The 25132-nt window shown below is 43.1% G+C and overlaps 1 protein-coding gene across 1 annotated transcript in view; it reads right to left on the reverse strand.

The window, feature by feature from the left end:
• Nucleotides 1-25132, reverse strand: part of NAPB (NSF attachment protein beta) — a 49051-nt gene that overhangs the window by 19639 nt on the left and 4280 nt on the right. The window contains exons 2-5 of the mRNA XM_061622489.1: nt 11021-11100; nt 7260-7376; nt 3724-3770; nt 3523-3600 (exon numbers count right to left, since the gene is read on the reverse strand). Coding sequence (XP_061478473.1) covers nt 3523-3600; nt 3724-3770; nt 7260-7376; nt 11021-11100 — 322 coding nt within the window. The remainder of the gene's footprint in view (nt 1-3522; nt 3601-3723; nt 3771-7259; nt 7377-11020; nt 11101-25132) is intronic.

Here is a 25132-nt window from a genome sequence, read left to right on the forward strand (position 1 = left end):
AGGGGTGGTCTGGAGATAGCAGGGGTGGATGTCACCCCATTGTCATGGTCAGATCAGTTCCTGGTGAAGTTTAGACTTATGGCTCCGATCCTTCCTTGCAGGGGTGGTGGACAGATTAAGATGGTCCGCCCCCAGAGCCTAATGGGATCCACAGGATTCCTAAATGCCCTGGGGGAGTTCCCAGTAGATAGAGCAGGTGACCCTGTTGAAGCCCTTGTCACGCTGTGGAACAGCGAGGCACGTCGGGCTCTCGACATGGTTGCCCCCGAGCGCCCTCTCCGGCACTGTGGAGCCTGGTTTGCACCTTGGTACGCCAGTGAGCTAAGGGCAATGAAACAGGCTGGACGACGGCTAGAGCACAAGTGGCAAAAGACATGCTGTGAGGCTGATCGGGCACGAGTAAAACATAATAACCGTGCCTACTGTGTGGTGGTGAGGGCGGCAAAGAAGGCCCACTTCTCTGCCTCCATCGCATCCTCCAGTAGCCGTCCAGTGGAGCTTTTCCGTATTGTCAGGGGTCTGTTGATATCAACTCCAGGAAATGGAGTCTTAGACCCTTCGGAGGCTCACTGTGAATTGTTTGCAAGGCACTTTAAGGGTAAAGTTGCTCGCCTCCATAGCAGTCTTAATGCCCCATCCACATCTACTGTAGTCCCCAATGAGGTGTCCAGTGCAACACCTGCTGCAACTTCTTAGGAACTGTTTCAATTGATGTGGCCTGATGATGTGGACAAGGTGCTTGCGATGATGCGGCCAGCAACATGTCCTCTCAACCCTTGCCCTTCTTGGCTTATTAAAGCTTGCTGAGGTGGTCTGACCAAGTGGATCTAGGGTGTGGTCAACGCATCATTGCGAGAGAGAGTGGTTCCAGCCGCCTTGAAAGGGGCGGTGATTTGACTACTCCTGAAAAAGCCCACCCTGGACCCATTGGTTTGTGACAACTACCGACCGGTTGCAAATACATCCCTTTTTAGGGAAGGTGATTGAGAGGGTTGTGGCGCAGCAATTGCAAGTACTCTTGGATGAAACAGATTATCTTGACCCATCCCAATCTGGGTTCAGGCCTGGTTATGGGTCTGCATCAGCATTGGTCACCATGATGGATGACCTTTATTGGGAGAAGGACAGGGGGAGTGCGACCCTGTTGTTTTTACTTGATCTCTCAGTGGCTTTTAATACCATTGACCATGGTATCCTTCTGGGCCGACTTGGTGAGATGGGTATTGAAGGCACTGTTTTACAGTGGTTCCGATCCTATCTCCAGGGTCGTTCTCAGAGAATAGCATTGGGTGATTGTCTTTCAGGCCCCTGGCAGCTGTGGTGTGGGGTGCTGCAGGGTACCATCTTGTCCCGCATGCTGTTTAACATCTATATGAAGCCCTTGAGAGCAGTCATCAGGAGCTTTGGGGCGAGGTGTCAGCAGTATGCTGATGATACCCAGCTCTATTTCTCTGTAACATGTGAATCAGGAGAGGCCGTGCAAGCCCTGGACTGCTGCCTGGACTCGGTGGTGGGCTGGATGAGGACGGAGCAAGACGGAGGCGCTGTGGGTTGGTGGTTCCCGAGTTCGGATAATTGGTCAGTTGCCTGCTTTGGATGGGGTCGTACTCCCTCTGAAAGAGCAGGTCCGTAGCCTGGGGGTCCTCCTGGATCCATCTTTGTCACTAGAGGCCCAGGTGACCTCAGTGGCTATGAGTGCCTTTGACCAGCTTCAGCTGGTGAGACAGCTGCGGCCATTTCTGGACCGGGATAGCCTGACCATTGTTGTCCACACACTAGTAACCTCTAGGCTGGATTACTGTAATGCGCTCTATGTGGGGCTGCCCTTGAGGTTGGTCCAGAAGCTGCAGCTGGTGCAAAGTGCGGTGGCAAGACTGCTCACTGGGGCAGGGTATCGCCAACATGTCACTCCGTTGCTGAAAGAATTGCACTGGCTGCCCATTTGCTACCGGGCCAAGTTCAAGGTCTAGTTTTGGCATACAAAGCCCTATACAGCTCAGGACCAGGATACCTGAAAGACCGTCTCACCCCTTATATACCCAGTCAATCACTGCGCTCTGCAGGTGAGGGCCTCCTGCAGATACCATCTTATCAGGAGGTTCGTTCTGCACAATATAGGAAACGGACCTTTAGTTTGGTGGCACCTACCCTGTGGAATTCCCTCCCTTTGAATATTAGGCAGGCGCCATCTCTGCTATCTTTTCGGTGCCTTTTGAAGACTTTCCTCTTTCAACAAGCCTTTTAAGTTGAGACCTATCCCAGTCTGCGTCTGTGTCGGAATTGTTTAATATGCTTTTTTAATAATGTTTTTAACCCTTTTTAAGGTTGCTTTTTAAATTTTTTTAATGCTGTTTTGTATTAATGTATTTTAAGATCTGTTTTTATGAAGTTTTAAAGTTTTTTTGGTGCTTTGTTTGCCGCCCTGGGCTCCTGCTGGGAGGAAGGGCGGGATACAAATTGAAATAAATAAATAAGGACCGTAGCTCCATGGCAGAGCATCTGCTTTGCATGTGGAAGGTCCCAAGTTCAATCCCCAGCATCTTCAGTAAGGGATGAGAGGGAATGCTCTATGAAATCCTGAAGAGCTGCTGCCAGTTGGTGTAGCCAACATTGAAGTAGATGGACCAATGGTCTGACAGTACAAGGCAGCTTCCAAAGTTCTTATGTTCTCTGATCATTGCCTACACTCCTCCAGCCATCCTACCCTCAGCCATCAGAAGGCCTCGTGTTCCCTCTAACAGTGTTACTCCTTTGCTGCTTCCCAGAACACCTGCCTGATGCAGCTTCTCACCTCTTTGAAATTCCTCCTCGTGCCCCACCTTTTCTGAGAAGCCTTTGGCATAACCCCCTGGTTCCCATACCCTACAGTAACTCAGCCTGTAAATGAGCCTTAGTATTCATGACTGAAATAAACCCATGCCTTCTCCCTGCTTACCCTATTTCCATCTCCCTCCCTCTCCTTTGCGTTCTCCCCTGCATTAATTTTTAGTTCGTAAATTCCATGGACCTGTTCTCTTATGCAATGTTGGTATAACAACAACAATGATGATACACTCTTGTGTACTTAGAATGAACTTTAAAGTTCACAAGCTGATTCCTCAGCCTCAAAAATCATTGTAATGACATCAAGTACATTCTCATTTATGAGATGGAAAAGTATGCCAACAACAAAAATGGCTGCCATTTTTAAATGGCTGCCATACTGGAATCTGTGCTACTTCTAAGATGGCCCCACTTCTGAAATCAAATGTAACAGCTGTTATCTACAATCTGGCCAAAGGAGACTATCTAATAATATTCTGTCATTTCTTAGCAATTATTTTAGGGAGCATCTCAACGAGAAGGAAACCAAATGAACTCAAACAGAAGTGCAATCCTAGGCATGTTTCTTGGAAAAAAGCTCCATTGTGTTCAATGGGACCCTAGGAAACTGTGCACGGCGTTGCAATCTCAATATTTTCAAGCAATTCAGACAGTGTCTTAACATGTACACAAAGGACTCAAATAATTTGACTGGCTTACCTTTTCAATGTCTACCAGCTCAGACTCATAAATCTCTGCAATGGTAATGTGATGCTTGGCAGCAATAGTAAATCGGCCCTGGGAAGAGAAGCATTTGACCAAGTTAGTCTCTTTTCAACACTGACTACAATTGAATCAACGAGAACACCAATGTGCAAGGTCACAAATGGGAATCCCAACTCGAGCGCCTAGGGTTCTTACCATGTCTGTGTAAATATCGATGGCAGCATTTAAGCAGTTGATAGCCTCTGCATCGTATGCATTTGGAGGGAACATAATGAATAAAATCAGCTCAGTCATTCAAACATTGTTTATTTTAAAAGTGCAAGGAACTGGGTTGCTCAGATTGCCAGATTCAGCATTCAGATTCTCAGCCGTTCTTCTGTTCAAGAACAACTCAAGGCAAAACCTCTTTACCACATAACATACACATAACCCCTTTCCAGTGATTCCCTTCTGAGGACAGTTGTTCTGACACACTTATGGAGGACTCCCATCTTCAAGAGCTTCTCCATATACTTCAACAGAGGAGCCAGGTTGGCGAACACAAAGAGACCTGCTGCCTCCACTGAAGAGAATGTGGACACATGCAGGAGTTCCATAGCTTCATCCCGGCCATCATGCACAATGGAGGTTGGCCCATTAGCTCCCACTTGCCTGCCTTCTGACTTACAACCATTTGAGGGGACAACTTTGGCTGTCAGCTTCCTCCTCCCAAGTTTCACTTTTCCCCTTTTAGAATGCAGCAGGGGGGAGGAGAATGGAGACAAAAGTAGAATTACATGGCTCTGCCTGTCATTGGCTCTGGTGCCACCAGAGCTTGGAAAAGTTACTTTTTTTGAACTACAATTCCCATCAGCCCCAGCCATAATGGCCACTGGATTGGGCTGATGGGAGTTGTAGTTCAAAAAAGTAACTTTTCCAAGCTCTGGGTGCCACCTACTGCTGGCCTCCCTGCCCTACCAATCCCAATGAGCACCAGTTACCAATGTCATGAACTTGTCAGAATGGTTCAGAATGGTTCAATGTAACATGGCTCTGATGCAGTGAATTGTGGGGATTTCATCTTGTGCAAAGATGGGCCTCTGAGTGAGGGAAAAATCCAAGTTTTGTTTCTCAGCTGCTGTTAATTAGGAGGCCTGAGAAGAGACACCTGTTTAGCTGATGAGAGCCTGGTACCAAGATCAAGCAGGCCTGGGAACGGAGGGGAGGATGGGCCTGTTAGGCGCGAAGACTGGAGAAGCCTCGAGAAGCATTACCTCATCAGAAAGCCTCTTGATTGGCTAAACTAGTATGGTCTATTACTAGGGACTTTTCCTTAAGTATAGGGGGTGAAACCTATAGCCTTTGTTCCCCTGGGTTCCATCTAGATCGGTGGTTACCTGAGTGGGGTTCCACTGCCTTTCACTACCCAACTTATGCCTCTCTGGGGAGAGGTGAGACTTTCAATGACTACCTCTTCAAATAAGTAGAATAGACTAGTTAGTTATTTTATTCAATAAAGCTACTTATTGTTTACCCATGTGTGTTCTTTGCAGGAGGGGAAATTTGGCTCTGAACCTGGTACCTTGGCCACTGACCACTGACTACCGTGTTTTGGGGTTGCTTGGGGCTTCAGGACGAGGAGCACCTGTTCGGCTCTTGTCCTTGGAAATCCCTGGCAGAACTATTTCTAGGCTCTGGGTTTCCCCTGACTCAGAGTGGTTATTCAGATTAAGGTGTGGTGGCAGCCTACGTACTACCTTGCAGGGTTGTTGTTGGTTTGCTCAACCTTGGCAAGGGGAGATACTTCACCAGGATCAATTGCCCAGGGTTGGGAATTGGGTCCTGGAAATGTGCCTAGCGCTTGTAGGGTGGCACTAGGGCATGACAACCACTGCCCATACAACTTTGCATCAGAGCATTTGTGTGCTGCAGGATTTGCATATTCAAACTGAATAAGGGCTATTCTACACTGCAGTTCACTGCAGTGAGTTTGGTGCTACTCACATCTCCTTTAAATTTGCATGGTTCACATGATGTTACCAGCAAACACAAGCTATCACACAGTTTTCCCCCTGTAAATCCGTACTAACCCAATCCACTGACAATACGAAAAGGGAAGAAAAAAAATCTTCACTCCCTTTCTCTAGCGTTTGCAGACGCTTTGCTCTGATGCTTTTAGGTGGGTATGTCAATCGTTCCCCTCTCTATACCCATTCCCTTCTCCTCCCTTCATTCATTTTATTTCTTGTAGGCTGACAAGCAACTTCTGGTTGCTCTCCTCCATTCTGCTGGCCTTTTTTATGTTGCTGCAAACGCTGCCTTTATTTTCTTTTTCCCCTAACTTGTACGCAAAAGTATAAACAAAGTTTTGTATTTCAGCTGTATCCTACCAGGGAAAACAGATATTCACACTTCTGGGTTTTTTTAAAGGAAGCTGCCACAGTTGGTAGAACAGACTGAGCATGCTAGGTCACCTAGGTCAGTTCACACAGGCCCCTCTATATGTGACATATGTGTGCATGTGTGCACTATTGGAAGAAGCCTAAGAGTCATCCATCCTCTCCCATCGCATGTAGAACCATTAACACAGCCTATGCATATAAATATCCACTTGAGTATGCCCCAGTCATGGAGCCTCCATGTGTACCCTCAGTTCACATTAAAACTTCAGCACCAAGTGGTGAAATATGTTCTAGCCTAAGGCTCACTCTTGAATTCTGCTCATGAATATAACCTATATATGCTTAAGTTTCAACAAAAATGAGAAACTGATGTCCATGTATAATATGATTTCTATGCATGAAATAATATAACACAAAAAGGTTAGCTATCCCTTGTTAGCGTCTTCTGACTTTTCCTACAACAATAATTGTATGGAAAATTGAATAGCACTAAATCCATAGAGTGATAGCCAACTAAGTCATACTCAAAACAGACCCACTGAAATCAATTGATTTAACCTACTTAAGATCACTGATGTCAATGGGTCTATTCTGACTATGACTGTTGCGTATCACCCATAGACCTGAACATTTGTTTCAAGTAAATAGATGAAAAGTCTCTAAGCAAAAGATAAATGAAGATAATAATGTTAGCTTGAATGCACATGGTTCGGTTTTATTAAAACCTTTAAAATGGCATGAACTCTCAGAACAGAGTTACTGATTAGCAAATATTTAAAAGTATTTTGTTCTGTGAAAGACAGTCACACAAATTTTTCTTAAGAAATCTGAAGATGAAGAATAGTGAAAAATGATACCATAAGGGGGGAAAACAGCTTGGAAGGTCTAATGTTTTATTCATACTAACACAATATACTAACAGTGCAATCCTGTACATGCCTACTCAGAAGCGAACTTCCACCGAGTTCAGTGGGGCTTACCGCCAGGTCTGTCTGTTCAGAATTGGAGCCTTACACTCAACACTTTTCAGTGTCCTGAAAAGTCAGCAACATATCATCTATCAGACCCATTCATATTCCACCACTGCCATTGACCCCACTGCATGTAAGCAATTGTGCTCACTGGCCCTGATACTAACAAGGTTCCCAAGGGACCTTTCAAGATTGCTCATGAAGATAAGAATCAGTACATTCTTCTTGGGAGAGCTTGGTTTCCTTTGGCAGCCTCACCTTCAGAAAATCTCAATGCCGCAAACTGTAGATCCTTATAACAAATCATACTATTCAAATGCCTTGCTTAACACAAGTAAATACCAATCGAGATAGCTGTACGATGCGCAAGATATCTTACCTTGGGGATCTGCCTTTTTATAAGCATTGCCCGCATCTACAAAACAGGTCGCTGAATCATGTTTACTCTGTAGTTGCATGTGGAGCTTGGCTGCCTGACAAAACGCATTTCCTGCAGCTGGAAAAGAAACAGTCCCAACATTTCACAATCTCCAGGATCGTATTAGAAGCAGCTATTTGAATGACAGAAAGGACAATGATCTCTTCCACACCCACCCAGATATTTTACTTTCTAAATACAGCTTTTAGGCTTACACTGGAGGGGAAAAAACCCTATTATTTGCCCTTGCTTGGAAGAGCACAGATATTTGTAAAGGAGAGCTTAATGACTATTCAAATGTTCTGTGTTCGGGGTCTGTCTCTTGAATTAATCGGCACATTACTAATTTCAAAACTCAAAATGGTTTCACACATTATATTATAAAGCCAGTATGGTGTAGTGGATGGACTAGGACCTGTGAGACCAGGGTTCAAATCCTCACTTAGCCATGAAGCTGACTGGGTGACCTTGGGCTAGTCACTGCCTCTCAGCCTAACCTACCTCACAGGGTGGTTGTGGGATTAAATGAGGAGTGGGAAAACCATGTAGGCCACTGTAAGATCCTTGGAGAAAAGGTGGGATATAAATGAAATCAATCAGTATTTTAGGAGTGGGGAACCAAGGGCTCTCCAGATGTAAACTCACATAATCCCTGACCATCGGGACAATCCCTGACCCTTCCTGGCTGGGGCTAATGAAAGTGCTGGATTGTATTCAATTCACTTTTACTCAGAGTAGACCCACTGAGATTAATGGACTAAAGTTAGCCATGACCATAAATTTCAGTGGGTCTATTCTATGTAAAATTTAGTTGAATACAACCCTAAGAGTCCCACAACCTCTGGAGGGCATAGGTTCCCCACCCTTGTTATACTTTTTAAAAACTTCTAATTGTCATTTAAGAAATAATCTGTAACAACACAATTGTTCCAACTAATATATATTATGAATGGCACTCATATGACAGCTTTCCCTACTTTTTCTACTACAGTAAGACATTTCACCACACAGGAGAGTCCGGACATTAGCCTCACATTACCCTACAAACAGACTGGATGCAATAGTCCAGTGACATCCCACTAGATTCTCACAGAGCAATTCAAAATTGTAGGCAGCAAATGGGTACAATTTCCATGCCCCACTTTCAGCATTGTGTACCCCAGCTATCATCACTTCCCCCTTCCTCTGCTAATGCACTCTCCCTTACTTTCTGCTCCCTGCAAATGTTGTGGTGTATGCAGATGTGAATGTACGTATCCCAACTTGGATCAGGTACTTCTGGATCTATTTTCCTATTGGGGAAATGTACTGGTTCAAAGTAGATTGACTAATTCGAACTAGTGCCTGACATAAGAGGAAAAGAGGCCGCAGTAAGAGACAAGCACATCCACTAAAACTGTCTCTCTTTTGAAAAACTGACAACCCAATCCAGCCCAAACTGTGGAACTGGTTTAAAGAACTGCTACTGAAAGTCTGGCCACCGCAATGGCTTGAGTTGGTATCCTTAAATGAAGAAAGGGAGCCCTGTTGTTTTCCCTGTTCTCCTCTGGCTGCCCCAGACACACGGTTACTCAGGGTGCTTCCAAACGACCTATTCATTGAGCGTTCATCCTGATTTCTTTGCAGGGAGGTTAGATGACACCGCGTCAAAGCAGGTGTTATCCCACACTTTCCAGAGCATTTCCCCATCACTTTATTGTAAGTCTGATCTTCTGGGAAAGCGTTTTTGTTGCGCGAGACCACCCGATCAATTGCACAATTATAGCTGTGTGTTTGGAAGGACTCAGCGTGCTGCTGCAGCTGTTTGCCATTTGCCCACAAATTTGCCATCCTTTCTGCTCCAAGTACATAAAGGGGAGGGTCTGCCTGAAGCTGGGTGTGTGTATATAGTTGCTTATTTGTATGCATTTAGATTTGAGTGGTTTTCATGGTGTGGGCATGCGAATGTGCTATTGTTTTTAGGCTGTGAGACTGAATTATGGGAATGGTTTCAGGGAGTGATTTGAGGTGTGCTAAAATAGTAAATTTGAGTGCATTGGTTTAGAATGTTGATATGTTTGATTAATGTGAGTGTGTTGATCTTGTAATGGTGTGCTTGAGTATGCTGAATTATATCTATTTCCAACTGTAGTTAGATGAAATTCTGTTTGCCATTACAAAGGGGGCTGGCTGTTTTATTTTTTTATTATTATATAGCGATTAAGAAATGAATTGATTTTCTTTTGTTGAATCTATTGTGTTTAAAAATAAAGTTGATTTTTTAACATTTGATTTTTGTTAATTTTTTCTTGAAGCCTATCTTGTTCAGTCTACTACGTTATGATTTGTTTCTTGTATTTTTGTAGTTCATGTGCAGTGTTTATACTAAATGTTGATACTAAAGAGGATGCTCTATTCAGCTATTAATTTTATTTTATAGATTGTACGTTGGTATTTTGTATTTGCTATTTAAAATGTTTTAACTTATGTTGCACATTGCTTAGAGTTTCATTTAAATATAAGCAGCATATAAATTGTCTAAATAAATAAATAACCTGAATTTGCCAGTCTGTGACTGAATCCCACTGGGAAATGGCAAAAGTCTGGAACTGCCATGAGTTAGCATCACTGCTTTAAATCGTATCTCCCTAGCTGGGCTGGGCTGTTAATTTCACTAAGCAAAGGGAAGGGAAATTCAGAGTCAGAGGCCCATTTTGCACAGAGCCACCTTTGCACCCACTTTGGTCCTCCATCGGCCTCTGGATCCTGGTTTGCCTGAAACCATAGCCATAGCCCTCAGTTCGTAGGAAGCTATATGGTTCACTACAGCTTCCTGGTTTCTTTCCCTACTTGCACTAAGCGAGAAGCAAAGCAGGGGCTGTTTGCGGGTACATGAAGCTGACGCATTATCCTGGCTTATTAAGGATTTGATTATGCAAAGACCAACAGTGGATATGCTCAATTCTTCCCAAAAGAAAATGACTGTGGAATCTGAGCAGGTGAAGCAGATTACAGTTTGGCTGCACAAATCCTGGGCTATTTAGCCAAAGCAGAGAAGTCACACAATGTTCTTAATTGTAGAAATACACTGCAGGCACTCAAAGACCACCAGAAAGATAGAGAAGAAAGGGAAACATTTGAAATGATACTACTTCAAATATACACCTTGAGTGTAAAAATGGTGGCCAAAGGACCATTAACACACTTTATGTAGAGGGCATCTGTTTACAGATGGCATGCAAAGGACAAGAAGGATGAATAAGGAATATTGATTGCTTCCACACTGACTGCTTAAATGAACTGAGCAGGTGTGCAGCCTATCGCTCTAAACGTTTCTTTAAAATTAACTTATCCTGAGATAATTAGCCCTTGACTTATACAATCAAGGGGTGAGCTGAAAGCAAGGAAAAGAGTCCCTCTTAAGGGTTTCTGAGTCACCTCCATTTCATCTTGGGAAAAGGGACTGAGTCATCATCAAACAGCACAGTCATTATCTAGCATTGCAGAGATGAGTGGATTTGAAAATTCAGTGCAAGCAAACCATGACTTGGGATATCAGGCAAAGGGGTGTGGCTATTCCTCTCCCTATAGTTGCTTGCATGTCTAGGGAGTGTTGATTCAGGTCAATCACTTTGAATTAATAACCTCAGATATCAGTGGGGGTATCAGAAAGTTCTGCAGAGGTCTACAAATAAACATCTGCCTTGCCCTTCTGTGAAGGAAACCAATATTTCCATACATACCATTCCAGTTTTTGGCTATCTTGAACATATTTGCAGCTCTAGTATACATTTCACATGCTTCTTCCACCCTTGTATTTCCTCTAGGAAAAAGAGAAAAGGAATTAGGAGGAGGCAGATATTTCTAAAACTGTGAAACAACCAATCTGATTCCGTTACATAAATGGCTCACGTTACGCAACTATGAGTCCTCAGTAGTTGTCAGTGCAATGGATGTTCTTCCTTGCACAATGAAAGCCTGAAGAAGCCACAGAGATTTGGGCCATTTTCACTAATATGTCCCCGATCATTGCCCAGGTCTCAGACACACATACACACCACTATCAGAGAAGAGATCCAATGGTATGAAGAAAGGAACTGAGGAACCATTCTACGGAAGGACCTCCAAATCAACTACCCCACCAAAAGAAGGACTGCTCCAGGAGCCAGATATGCTTCCATCCTCTCCACCAGAGGAGGCAGCCCTCATTTCCAAAGGATCCATACCCAGAACTATCAACAGCTTGGAAGAAACCCTCTCCCCCTTTCACTACCAGGCCACATCATCCAGGGACAGCAAGAGGCTTCCCAGTCCCATCAGAGTTTCACACTTCAGTGTTGGAATGGCCCCTTTCAGCCCAAGCAGCTTTCCACTGAGAAGATGAAACTTAACATATCCACATAGCTACAGGAGTCTAGATTATTGCTGAAGCAACACTCCAAGGACATTGATGCTTTGACCTTGTATCTAGCCATCACAGTGCACTGTCTGTGGTCCTGACCACCTACAGCCTTTGATCTTGCCATGCTTGATGGGGATACCTCTTTGAGGTTCCAGCCTGGAACAGGGCACCTCCCGCCATCTTGAACACAAGCTGACTTTGGCCCTATGTCTGCCTGTCATTACACCTTACTTCTTCATTACATGTTTCAGCTGAACAATTATTCATCAGAAATAAGACAGCCTTCCATATCTAGAAGCCAACCAAACTCATGTCACACTATAGATCTGCCAAATTATTTATTTATTCATTCATTCATAATATTTATAGATCAACAGAGAAATTATTTGGATACCTTACATGACAAAAACAGAAACAATTGCAATATAAATCCAATGAAATGTAGCTGAGAAACACAATTGTGCAGCATTAAATAAACAGACCTTCTCATCTACATGTGCAGAAGAATGAGAAAGGAATGATTTGGAACAGTTTGGAGGTGTCGAAAGAAGTATTTCACTTGAGACTGCAGGTGGAGGAATTATATTTTTGAATGCTCTGTAAAAACAACAACCCCCACCAAGTAGATAATTAGCACAGCAATTTTATTCCTAATTTCAGTTTCTTGGTACTTGCACAGATTATTCAAAATGACATCCCTCATCTGAAACCTGAAGATCCATTCCACCATCTCAGGATTCTACAGCTTCATTCTGTTGCATGTATAAGCAAGGCCTGAAAATGAAATTTGTAACATTATTGTATATCATGAAGCCAAAATGGCATCACACGCACACACAAGGATGGTAGGTGTAGGCTTAGAGGAAACCCAAGACTTGTAGAAGTACAAAAACCTCAAAGGAAGAAATTCTAAAAAAAAAAAAAAAAAAGTCCAGTGAGGACTGAGCATGCTCAGTGTCCATAGAATGCTGACTGACTAGGGATGAGGAATGGAAAACTAGGCAGGAGGGGGAATGGAATACAATGGAATATCCTGGAGGAAGGTAGGGCTGACTGATTGGAACAGTGAATAGGAGCAATCTACCCTGCAACATTTTGTTGCTGGTTCCATTGTGGCTTTTGGTTTTGCAGATTCACTACACTATCACTTCTGATGGTAAGAGAAACATTTTCTAGAGAAAATTCTGCAGAGATCTATGATACAGTAGAATTGATTGTATAATGTGCTAAGAAACATCAGGAAATGGCAAAACACTTTTGAAAAACTTGCTCATGGTTTAATAGTAATTATTCATCTCCATAAACCACTGAAACTCAGTAGTTTGTTTTAAAAATACTGTAATTTCTTTAAAGACCACCATGAGGCTGAATATCAATTCACAATGCCAATTCACAACTGATGTAATGTTTGTAAGAAGGCTGATCTATTGATATCTGTTCATTAATAGAAGTCTTTGAATTATCATTATTATTACAGAACTTTTTTAAAAACTTGGAATTATGTAAAAAATGGATGTTTATCCTCATTTTCTTTGGGACAATGTAAATGAGGATATAACTATCGAACAATGGAAACAACAATGGAAATCTGATACAAGATACCCAATCAAGTAGAGAGAACTTTTACAGGAAGATAACCAGTCGCATTTATCCCATAAATTATACTCTAAAACAACCATTCTAGTTTTGCCATCAAAGGTTGGCAGCAGAACAAAAAGGGTGCTGATTTCATTTGTATCTGGTAGCAATGTCTTTTTTTTTTTTTTTTCAATAATTTTTATTCAGATTTTCATAAAACATACAAGACAAAATCATAAAACATTCAAAGACAAAAAACAAAATCAAAAATAGTTAAACAAAAAGAAAAAAAGAAAAAAAAAACAAAAATAAAAAATAAAGAGTAAAATATTGACTTCCCATTTGTCAAAGATCAAATCAGTTATAAGTCTATAATATATAACAATCCTGTCTCTTAAGTCATATTATAAAATCACTTTCCTCCATTAGCCATCCTACTCAATCATCAAATCTCACAAACACCACCTTATTCTTTCCACAAAAAGCCAAAGAGAGGTTTCAATTCTTTAAGAAATATATCTATCAATTTTTTTTTCCAGATAAGCATATCGATTAATCCATCTCATTACTAATTATGATAATCTTATTGTCATAACCATAGTCAAAATAAACATTTCAATTAATCCATCACATCAGAATCTGTTAGGTTCAATAATTTCAGTAGCCATTGTTCTATTATCTCTATTAGTTCCATTTTCCATCTTCCATCTTCAGTAGTCTTGTTAAGTCCAGTAATTTCAATATCCAATCTTCCATTATCAGTATTCCATAATAATCTTGCTGTCAAAGCCATAGTCATATAGTAAGAGTCTGATGGGGATTACCTCTATCCCAAATATTTTCTTGCCATCCATTCTGAATAGGTTGCTGAAATACTGCTGTAAAATCATATCTCTGTTCTTTTTTTCAAAATACACTGGGTCATCTCTTAAAAGTTTTTCCATTGTCACATGGCTGCAGTTAATTCCATAGATTTTCTCTATATTGGGCTCCATCACATCATTCCAGTCCAGAAGATTATCCATGCCATTGATAACTTTATCTCTAGAATCTTCATTCATTTCTTCAGAGATAACATTGAGTTCCAAACAATAGATTTTATTTCTAAAGTCCATAGACTCCAAATCTTGTTCCTGTTCCACGTTGGTTCCAATCTCCGGGATCTCCTCTCTCACAGGGACCCCTATTCCAGTCTCCAGGGTCACCTCTCTCACAGGGACCCCTGTTCCAATCTCCGGGGTCTCCTCTCTCACAGGGACCCCTTCCAGGGTCACCTCTCTCACAGGGACCCTTATATCTTTAATCTCCTGCTTCATTTTACTCAATTCAATTTTCATTATCTCAATCTCATCCATTATTTTCTGAAACATAGTTATTTCCAGATTTTCAGCCACTTTCTTAATTGCCATTTTAAAAGAAAAATATAGGAAAACCACTTCTTATTTCAGCAACAATTGGGTTAATACTCCAAACTTGGTGACATCACAGTATAAACAGAGCAGACAGCCTTATCTCTCCAATAGTTAAGTAAACAAAATGCAGTTCCCAGGATCGAAACAATTAATGGCAATCGTCAAGAAACAGATTCGTCAAAATAAAATAGACCAAAAAGAGAGTAGTCTCAAAACAGTATAATATTTTTCAAAATAAAAATCTGGAATAGAAATCCCTCTTCTGTGTATATCTTTAGAATGCAAATCCAGGACAGCTTTTTGCAACAAAAACAGAGATAAGCTATTAATTAGTGCATAGCAGAGAGAAGTTATGGCTCCCCAGTGAGATGTCAAAAACTGATCAATCTGGCAAATCTCTTTTAAACAGCAACAATTTAAGTCAAGTAGAAGAAAAATATAGAAAGAAGGGTGCTTGCCTGTTAGTGCGTTCTCTCTTAGAAGATAAGGTGAACGTTCGCTTTATCAGATAGAGCTTGCTGTTAAAAATCCGTCCCACCTTCGTCGGCTGGACCTCGTCCCATAAATTAATGAGATCTGGTCGTCCCAACAAAAATAGGCTTTGAGGTTAATCTCTTCGTTTCTCCCTACCCGGGAGAAGTTTAATCAGTCAAAAAAAAAAGAAAAAACTGACTGATATATCTGAATAAGCTTCTTTTGAGGCAGGAGCCCGTCTCAAAAGCAGGCACAGGCTAAGTCACCCTTCCCGGAAGTCCGTATCTGGTAGCAATGTCAAGAAATAAAGTCCTATCTGAGACAAAAGTTATTGTAATATTCAACTGACTACTCTGATAAATTCCATTCATTTTATCTTCCAATTACATCTAAAATGCAACTTCACCAAGAAACTACAAGTCATTGGCAACCTCTTAATAGCAGAAAGAATTAATGTAGCCAAAACTGAGGGTGGGAAAAAATATTTACTATTCCTAGAATCCTAGTTTGTTTTGTAAAAGTTGGTTGACAATGAAAATGGACACATTTTCAGATTTCCAACGCTAATATGAACGTGTTTTTTCCCTGTTTTGCTTATATGTCTTTCTGGATTTAGTTTTTCCATAATTGTTACATTGTTTTAAATTTTTAATCAAAAATGTATTTTTAAAAGGGTTAGTCTGCTGTTGCCAATATGCTTTTGATGACGCTGTTTTTACTGCTGCTTTATTGATTTATTTTATTTCTATTCCATTTCCATCCCACCTCTGAGGAGCTCAAGGTGGCGTACATGGCTCTCCCCCCTCTGTATTATCTTCACAACAACCCTGTGAGGTAGGTTAGACTGAGAGTTGGCTTCATGGCTGCCGGAAGATTTGAATCCTGGCCTCCCAGGTCCTAGTCTAACCTACACTGGCTCTTGTGGTGTATTTTGTGCTGGTGACTTATCAGTGTTTAAAGGTATCAATGTTGAAATATATGTGCATGCCAGAAACAATGCCAAAATGTATTGTGAAGAGATATGATTCCATTTCATATTCCCTTGAGCAGCAAGAAGTTCAGGGTTGCGTAAGAACATAGGGAACTGCCTTATACTGAGTCTGACCATTGGTCCATCTAGCTCAGTATTGTCTGCGCTAACTGGCAGCAACTCCACAGGTTTTTAGGCAGGAGTCTCTCCCAGTCCTACCTGGAGATGGCAGGGATTGAACATGGGACCACCTGTACACAAGGCAGATGCTCCACCACTGAGCTACAGCCCTTTTGGCATTGCCTTTGGAGGAAATAGCACAGGAGTCTCATGTCTTTGGCATGATTGTGCCTTTTATTTACACATGGACAGGCTAGAAGGTATCACATGACTACACAAGCAAGCACAAGCAAGTGCTAATCCCGATGGATCATTTATCCAGTCCTCCAAATCAGCTTTCTGTAGACCAGCTGACAGCCCACAAACTCTCCATCCTGCAAACCTAGCCCTTCTAGGTGAGCATGAAATGAATTCCATTAAGTGTGCCATTGTCCCCCTCAGCAGCCAAACTGGGTCCATGCTTAAATACCAGCATGGCTCAACTTCTGGAACAGCTGAAATCCTAACTGTGAATTAGAAAATCTCATCTATCTGTATAGTGAATGTTCAGGGATTTATTTGTCAGTTCATTACGGAATGCTTGTCAATTTGTTAAACATGACTAACAGCACTGATAACTAATATTCTGCTGCAAGTAGATTCTTTAATAATAGCTAAATGGCATCATCATCATCATCATAGGCTGGCAAAAAAGCAAGAGTTGCACTAAAACACTGTCAACAAATTGAAAAAGGAGGAAATGCCTTATTCACAGCACATAAGTCAAATAAGTTAGAAGATCAAGTTATCAACACATCTCAAAGCACTCTGTGGCCTTGTAGGAGTAAGGACCTGGATAATATTCAAGCAAACCCTTGCCTTAGAACTGATTCCATCATAGTAGACTAAGTCTTGGTTTGTTACCTTTCATGGCAATATAATATAATAAAGAGCTGGAAGATGAAAGCATCCTGGGAAATATGAAGGCATGGGAAAAATAAAGGATAACTGCAATTAGAAAACTGTTTTAAAAATGGACTGATGAGGAGTTACAGGGAAATTGCTGAAAAAACACTAGACATCATGTTCCCTTGTGTCAATACTTTCAAGTAAAACATATAATTAGTCACTTATTAATTAGTAACTCTCAGTGGATCATTGGGAGACTGTACAAACTTTGAAGTGGTGACATCTAGAAATCTGCTTAGAGTTTTTAAATATTATACAGTATATAAATCCTTTTAATTAAATAAGTAAGTCAACTGGAAAAACCCTGAGCCAAATACGTAAAACCATAGCAAACTCTAGACATTGTGAAGCACTCCTATAGATTATTGGGATGACAACCTTACGACAACTGTGCAAAGGTGAAATGCACATTTGCTGTATTGCATCCTTTTGCTCTGACCCTGCCCACCATTGGCATGTACCCCCTGGGAGGTTGCCCAGACAGGAATGTGGCCCTTGGTCTAAAAAAAGGTTTCCCACTCCTGCTTTATAGGTCAAAACTAACACTGTGAATTATTTATTATTATTTATTTATTTATTACGTTTATACCCCACCTTTCTTTTCATGATAGAAACCCAAGGCAGCTTACATATGGTTCCCAGGCAGTCTCCCATCCAGGCACTGACCAGACCTGACCCTGCTTAGCTTCAGCAAGGCGCTGGCCTCATGTGCCTTCAGACCATAGCCTGTAACTTGAGACCTGAAGTCAACCAGCAGTTGACCGCATATGTCTGGTGCTCTGGGCTCCTTCTGGGAAGAAAGGCAGGATTATAAATTGAATAAACAAATAAATTATTATTATTATTATTATTTATTGAATTTTTATACCGCCCCACTAGCATAGCTCTCTGGGCGGTGTACAACAATTACAATAAATACAATAGAATCACACAGAACAATACAAAAAATATAAATGCAAATCCACAATCTGTTTTCTCTTCCCTACTCATACAAAGCGCACTGTCACATTCTGCAACGTGGTCACTGCCAAACCATTTTTCAGGGAAGCTATTTAAAACACAGCGTAGTCGTCTGGGCCTGAGGTTACTGGGGTTTGGCTGATAGTTGCCAAATCCACTCACTGGGGAGACACCCAGGAGCTAGAGAAAGTTGCTACATGCAAATAAGATGAAATGACAAACAAAAAAGCATCTTTGTCTACATCGACCCTGAGCCCCAAGAGCAGTATCAGACTTAGAAGCATATCCACTCCCATCAACTGCAGCCAAAATGCTCAGCACCACCACCACCAATGAGATGGCCAACAACCAATATTTTTGCCTTACCTGGATTTATTTGTAAAGGTCATACACTGCCCTCTAATATATTTATTTATATGTTTTTCCCCATAAGGTATGTAGCAGCTGATGGCAGGGGGTGGCATTTAGAGTGGGAAAATTGTGTAGGGGAAACCCAGTGCCACAGCACCAGTCCAGCATGCACAAACACACACATATCGAAAGGCACACGGGAAGATCCAATCATGTCAAGTTTGACCCTAACATGAAATTTAACAACTACATCAAAAAACTATACAGCCGCAAGAGTGGCTGTATTCTATAGTCAGCATGGATTTTTTGCATTCCACAATGTTAAATTGAAAATACCCCTCATGCCATTCTGATCCTTCCCATAAGCTCATTTCAAAACAAAACAGACTTATAGTCCAGAATTCAGAAATGAATATACAAAACAGTCAGAGAGAATCGAGAGTTCAAAGTGTAAAGAGAGAGAGAGAAAAACCAGACCCCTTTTGGACTTTTTTCTGTCACAGTTCTCATAATTTGTTGAAATTAATTAAAAATCAGCCATGTTCACAGAGTACTTGTAATCCTATTACTGACCTTGCCCCACACTCTGACCTTTATTGTCTGTAGTTTAAAAAATGCCTGGCTGATTTTTAATTAATTTAAGACATTTTGGCTTGAACACAATGATAATGTTGAGCATGCTCAGTAAGAACCAACTGTCAGTGTTCTAAAAGCCAGACTCACAGCTGCTTGGCTCGGCTAATCAGGGGCCACACCAGACTTTGATTTCACTTGAGACAGTCATGGCTTCCCCCAAAAGAATCCCATGAAGTGTAGTTTGTGAAGGGTGCTGAGAGGAGCCTCCTAGTCCCCTGGCAGAGCTCCAGTGGCCAGAGTGGTTTAACAGTCAGCAGCTCTGACTGAAGCTCAGTGAGGGGAACAGGGTGTCTCCTAGCAACTCTCAGCACCCTTCACTAACTACACTTCCCAGGATTCTTTGGGAGAAGCCATGACTGTCTAAAGTAAAATAACGATCTGGTGTAGATGTGTCCAGTGACGGCTTTGGTTTAAATTTGGGTGTAAGACTACGTGTGCCTGCTGTAGAATAAAAAGGTGGGGGAAACGCTGAAAAAAGATACTGTTCAGAATGTTTTCCTTTTGGACAGGAAAGGGGGTTCCCCTCTACACAGTGGCAACCCACCCAATCTCTTCCCCTCCCCCTCCCATTCCTGCCCTCCTCCTCCCCTCCCTGCCCCTTCCCCAGGTCAGTTTCACCTATCCTAAGCATGATTGTACAGGAGCAAATCCTACAGGAGTAAATCCCATTGAACTAAAAAAGCATGCAAATGATCAAACCTGACTCCCCTCCTCCTCCCTCCTATCCACTCTCTCTTGCCCCTTCCCTCCTCTTCCCTTTGCCCCTCCCCTTCCCTTTGCCCCTCCCTCCCCTTCCCCTATGCCCTTTCAATCGCCTCCTCTTCCTTCCCCTCCCCCACCCCATGGTCAGTTTTACCTATAGGGGTAAATCCCATTGAACTCAATAAGCATGCAAATGATCAGGCTGCCTTTCCCCTCCTTCCCCTCTCCTCTCCCTTCCTCCTTCCTCCCCTCCCCTCTTCCTTCTTCCTCCTCCCCTACCCAATCCAGCCCTCCCTCTTCTCCTCCTCCCCTTCCCCATCGTCAGTTTTACATAGGTAAAGCATGACTGCATGGGGGTAAATCCCACTGAACTCGATAAACATGCAAATGATCAAACCTGCCTTCCTCCTCCCCTCCCACTCCTGCCTGTTCCCATCCCCCTCCTCCCCTCTGCCCTTCCACCCCTACCCCTGCCCTTCCTCCTCCATCCCCTGTGGTCAGTTTCACCTATCCTAAGCATGATTGCAGGGGAGTGAATCCCACTAAACTCAATAAGCATGCAAATGATCAATGCACGAGCTCCACGAGCTAGAGGGAGCCCCAGCTCCACGAGCTAGAGGGAGCCCCAGCTGACGAAGCGTCAAGGCCCCAGCTGACAAAGCGTCAAGGCGAGTTAAGCAGCAGAGCGAAAAGAGGGTAAGTAGCTCCCATTTAATCCATTATTTAAATTGAAGTAAAACAGCTCAGAGAAATAACTAATAAGGGCAGCCCAAGGTCACCCTGAGCTAGGAGCCAAATCCTGAAAGAACCTATATCTTAGGAGACAGATCCTAGGAGAAGGAAGCCTATAGAAAGCTAGTTTTCAACACCGCCCTAGCAGGAAAGCTTCAGGGGACACTGTAAACAAGGCTAAATTCCAATCGGAGAGAAGGGGGAAAAGGAAACTCCACCGATACATACAGGGAGAGAGTCAGCTCAGTCCTTGCTAAAAAGGGCAGCTTCAGCCTTCCTGAAACACAACCACAAGCTCTGTTTCCCTAGGTTAAAGAAAGGTCAGGCTGTTCTAGGTGGGAAAACAACAAACACAAAAGACTTGCCTGGAAGGCGCAGCCCCTTGATTAGATTAAAAGCAGCCAAAAGCTTAAACAGCCCCGCCCCTCGCTCAGGAAGGAAGCCTGAGAGAATACTAAACAGTTAACCCCAAGCTGATAGCCATCAGCCTCAAGTAACACATCATTGGCTGGCAGCAGTAGCTGGGAGGAACCAGCCACACATATAAAGGCAGAGCACCCTAGCGAGGGAGCCTGCTCCACGAGCTAGAGGGAGCCCCAGCTGACGAAGCATCAAGGCGAGTTAAGCAGCAGAGCGAGTTAAGCAGCAGAGCGAGTTCGGCAGCAGGGCGAGGAGGCCAGGGCCCCCCACTCTGCCCGTCTGTTCCCTGACCTCAACTAAACCACAGTCTCCAACCCATTGACGTAATAAACCTTAAACAAAACTATGCAGGTAAGAAGCCAGCAGGGGTGTGGGGGCTTTCCAGTGTTTTGCACCACCTGCAGCATGTACGACTATCTGCCTGTTGGACAGAAGTCGTGGGTGTGCTGTCGGTGCAATGAGCTCCTGGCTCTCCGGGAACGACTTCATTTCCTTGAGGCCAAGATGGCGGACCTGGAAAAGCTGAGAGAGGCAGAGAGGTGTGTGGAGGAGGCCTTCAGGGACGTTATAGCTGTGTCCCACTCCAACGATGATAGCTCTCCTGCTATCAGGGAGAACGATGGTCTCGGGGAAGGAGAGCATCCAGCTGAGGAAGAGGGAAACGATCCCTTAGAAGGGACTCATTCCTTGGGGGATGAGCAGCTATCCTCTCGTGCCGAGGATATATCTCCAGGGGCTGGAGGGATCCTTGTAGTGGGTGATTCGATCATTAGGAACATAGACAGTGGGGTGTGTGATGGGCGTGTAGACCGCAAGGTGTTTTGCCTGCCTGGTGCGAAGGTTGCGGATATCGCCCGTCGTTTAGATAGTTTGGTAGACAGTGCTGGGAAGGAGTCAGTGGTCGTGGTGCACGTTGGCACCAACGACATGGGGAAATCCAGCCGTGAGGTCCTGGAAGCAAAATTTAGGTTGCTAGGTAGGATGCTGAAAGCCAGGACCTCCAAGGTGGCTTTCTCTGAAATGCTACCGGTTCCACGCGCAGGACCAGCCAGACAGGCCCAGCTTCGCAGTCTCAATGCGTGGATGAGACGATGGTGTCGGGTGGAAGGGTTTGGATTTGTTAGGCACTGGGGAACTTTTTGGGACAAGCCGGGCCTGTACAAAAGGGACGGGCTCCACTTGAACCAGAATGGAACCAGACTGCTGGCACTTAAAATTAAAAAGGTGGCAGAGCAGCTTTTAAACTGACTGAGGGGGGAAACCCGACAGGAGCTGAGAAAGGTCCGGTTCGGAATAAACCTCCCCCCTGGGATAAAAACCAAAGAAATGATGAAATTTTAAAAGGGGTAGGCCTAGAAGTAGGCATTTTTAGAGCAGGGGCACAGGATATAAATTCAGAAGAGCAAAATTACCACAGGCCTAACCACAAGTGCCAAAGACACTTGAAGAGAGACACTGCTTACAAGTGCCTGTACGCTAATGCTAGGCGCCTGCGAACCAAGATGGGAGAACTGGAGTGCTTGGTCTTAGAGGAGAGCATTGATATAGTGAGCATAATGGAGACCTGGTGGAATGGAGAAAACCAGTGGGATATGGTTATCCCTGGATATAAACTATATCGGAAGGACAGGGAAGGACGTATTGGTGGCGGAGTCGCTATACGTGAAAGAAGGCATTGAATCCAGCAAGCTCGAAACCCCAAAAGAGGCAGACTCCTCCACAGAATCGTTGTGGGTGGTGATACCATGCCCCAGAAGGGACTTAATACTGGGAACGATCTATCATCCCCCTGATCAAAATGCTCAGGGAGACCTTGAGATGAGATATGTAATTGAGGAAGCATCCAAACTAGGAAATGTGGTAGTAATGGGTGACTTCAACTACCCGGACATAGACTGGCTGCATATGTGTTCCAGTCATGACAAAGAAGCAAAGTTTCTAGATATTCTAAATGACTATTCCCTAGATCAGTTGGTCATGGAACCGACCAGAGGGACGGCAACCCTGGACTTAATCCTCAGTGGGGACCGGGACCTGGTGCGAGATGTAAGTGTTGTTGAACCGATTGGGAGCAGTGACCACAGTGCTATTAAATTAAACATACATGTAACTGGCCAATTGCCAAGAAAATCCAACACGGTCACATTTGACTTCAAAAGAGGAAACTTCACAAAAATGAGGGGATTGGTAAAAAGAAAGCTGAAAAACAAAGTCCAGAGGGTCACATCACTCGAAAATGCTTGGAAGTTGTTTAAAAACACTATATTAGAAGCTCAACTGGAGTGCATACCGCAGACCAGAAAAGGTACCGCCAGGGCCAAGAAGATGCCAGCATGGTTAACAAGCAAAGTCAAGGAAGCTCTTAGAGGCAAAAAGTCTTCCTTCAGAAAATGGAAGTCTTGTCCGAATGAAGAAAATAAAAAAGAACACAAACTCTGGCAAAAGAAATGCAAGTAGACAATAAGGGATGCTAAAAAAGAATTTGAGGAGCACATTGCTAAGAACATAAAAACCAACAACAAAAAATTCTATAAATACATTCAAAGCAGGAGACCATCTAGGGAGACAATTGGACCCTTGGATGATAAGGGAGTCAAAGGTGTACTAAAGAACGATAAGGAGATTGCAGAGAAGCTAAATGAATTCTTTGCATCTGTCTTCACAGTGGAAGATATAGGGCAGATCCCTGAACCTGAACTAACATTTGCAGGAAGGGATTCTGAGGAACTGAGACAAATAGTGGTAACGAGAGAGGAAGTTCTAAGCTTAATGGACAATATAAAAACTGACAAATCACCGGGCCCGGATGGCATCCACCCGAGAGTTCTCAAAGAACTCAAAGGTGAAATTGCTGATCTGCTAACTAAAATATGTAACTTGTCCCTCGGGTCCTCCTCCGTGCCTGAGGACTGGAAAGTGGCAAATGTAACGCCAATCTTCAAAAAGGGATCCAGAGGGGATCCCGGAAATTACAGGCCAGTTAGCTTAACTTCTGTCCCTGGAAAACTGGTAGAAAGTATTATTAAAGCTAGATTAACTAAGCACATAGAAGAACAAGCCTTGCTGAAGCACAGCCAGCATGGCTTCTGCAAGGGAAAGTCCTGTCTCAGTAACCTATTAGAATTCTTTGAGAGTGTCAACAAGCATATAGATAGAGGTGATCCAGTGGACATAGTGTACTTAGACTTTCAAAAAGCGTTTGACAAGGTACCTCACCAAAGGCTTCTGAGGAAGCTTAGCAGTCATGGAATAAGAGGAGAGGTCCTCTTGTGGATAAGAAATTGGTTAAGAAGCAGAAAGCAGAGAGTAGGAATAAACGGACAGTTCTCCCAATGGAGGGCTGTAGAAAGTGGAGTCCCTCAAGGATCGGTATTGGGACCTGTACTTTTCAACTTGTTCATTAATGACCTAGAATTAGGAGTGAGCAGTGAAGTGGCCAAGTTTGCTGATGACACTAAATTGTTCAGGGTTGTTAAAACAAAAAGGGATTGCGAAGAGCTCCAAAAAGACCTCTCCAAACTGAGTGAATGGGCGGAAAAATGGCAAATGCAATTCAATATAAACAAGTGTAAAATTATGCATATTGGAGCAAAAAATCTAAATTTCACATATACGCTCATGGGGTCTGAACTGGCGGTGACCGACCAGGAGAGAGACCTCGGGGTTGTAGTGGACAGCACGATGAAAATGTCGACCCAGTGTGCGGCAGCTGTGAAAAAGGCAAATTCCATGCTAGCGATAATTAGGAAAGGTATTGAAAATAAAACAGCCGATATCATAATGCCATTGTATAAATCTATGGTGCGGCCGCATTTGGAATACTGTGTACAGTTCTGGTCGCCTCATCTCAAAAAGGATATTATAGAGTTGGAAAAGGTTCAGAAGAGGGCAACCAGAATGATCAAGGGGATGGAGCAACTCCCTTACGAGGAAAGGTTGCAGCATTTGGGGCTTTTTAGTTTAGAGAAAAGGCGGATCAGAGGAGACATGATAGAAGTGTATAAAATTATGCATGGCATAGAGAAAAGTTCTTCTCCCTCTCTCATAATACTATAACTCGTGGACATTCAAAGAAGCTGAATGTTGGAAGATTCAGGACAGACAAAAGGAAGTACTTCTTTACTCAGTGCATAGTTAAACTATGGAATTT

Source organism: Rhineura floridana, chromosome 4 (assembly GCF_030035675.1).
Source record: "Rhineura floridana isolate rRhiFlo1 chromosome 4, rRhiFlo1.hap2, whole genome shotgun sequence".
NCBI lineage: Eukaryota > Metazoa > Chordata > Lepidosauria > Squamata > Rhineuridae > Rhineura > Rhineura floridana.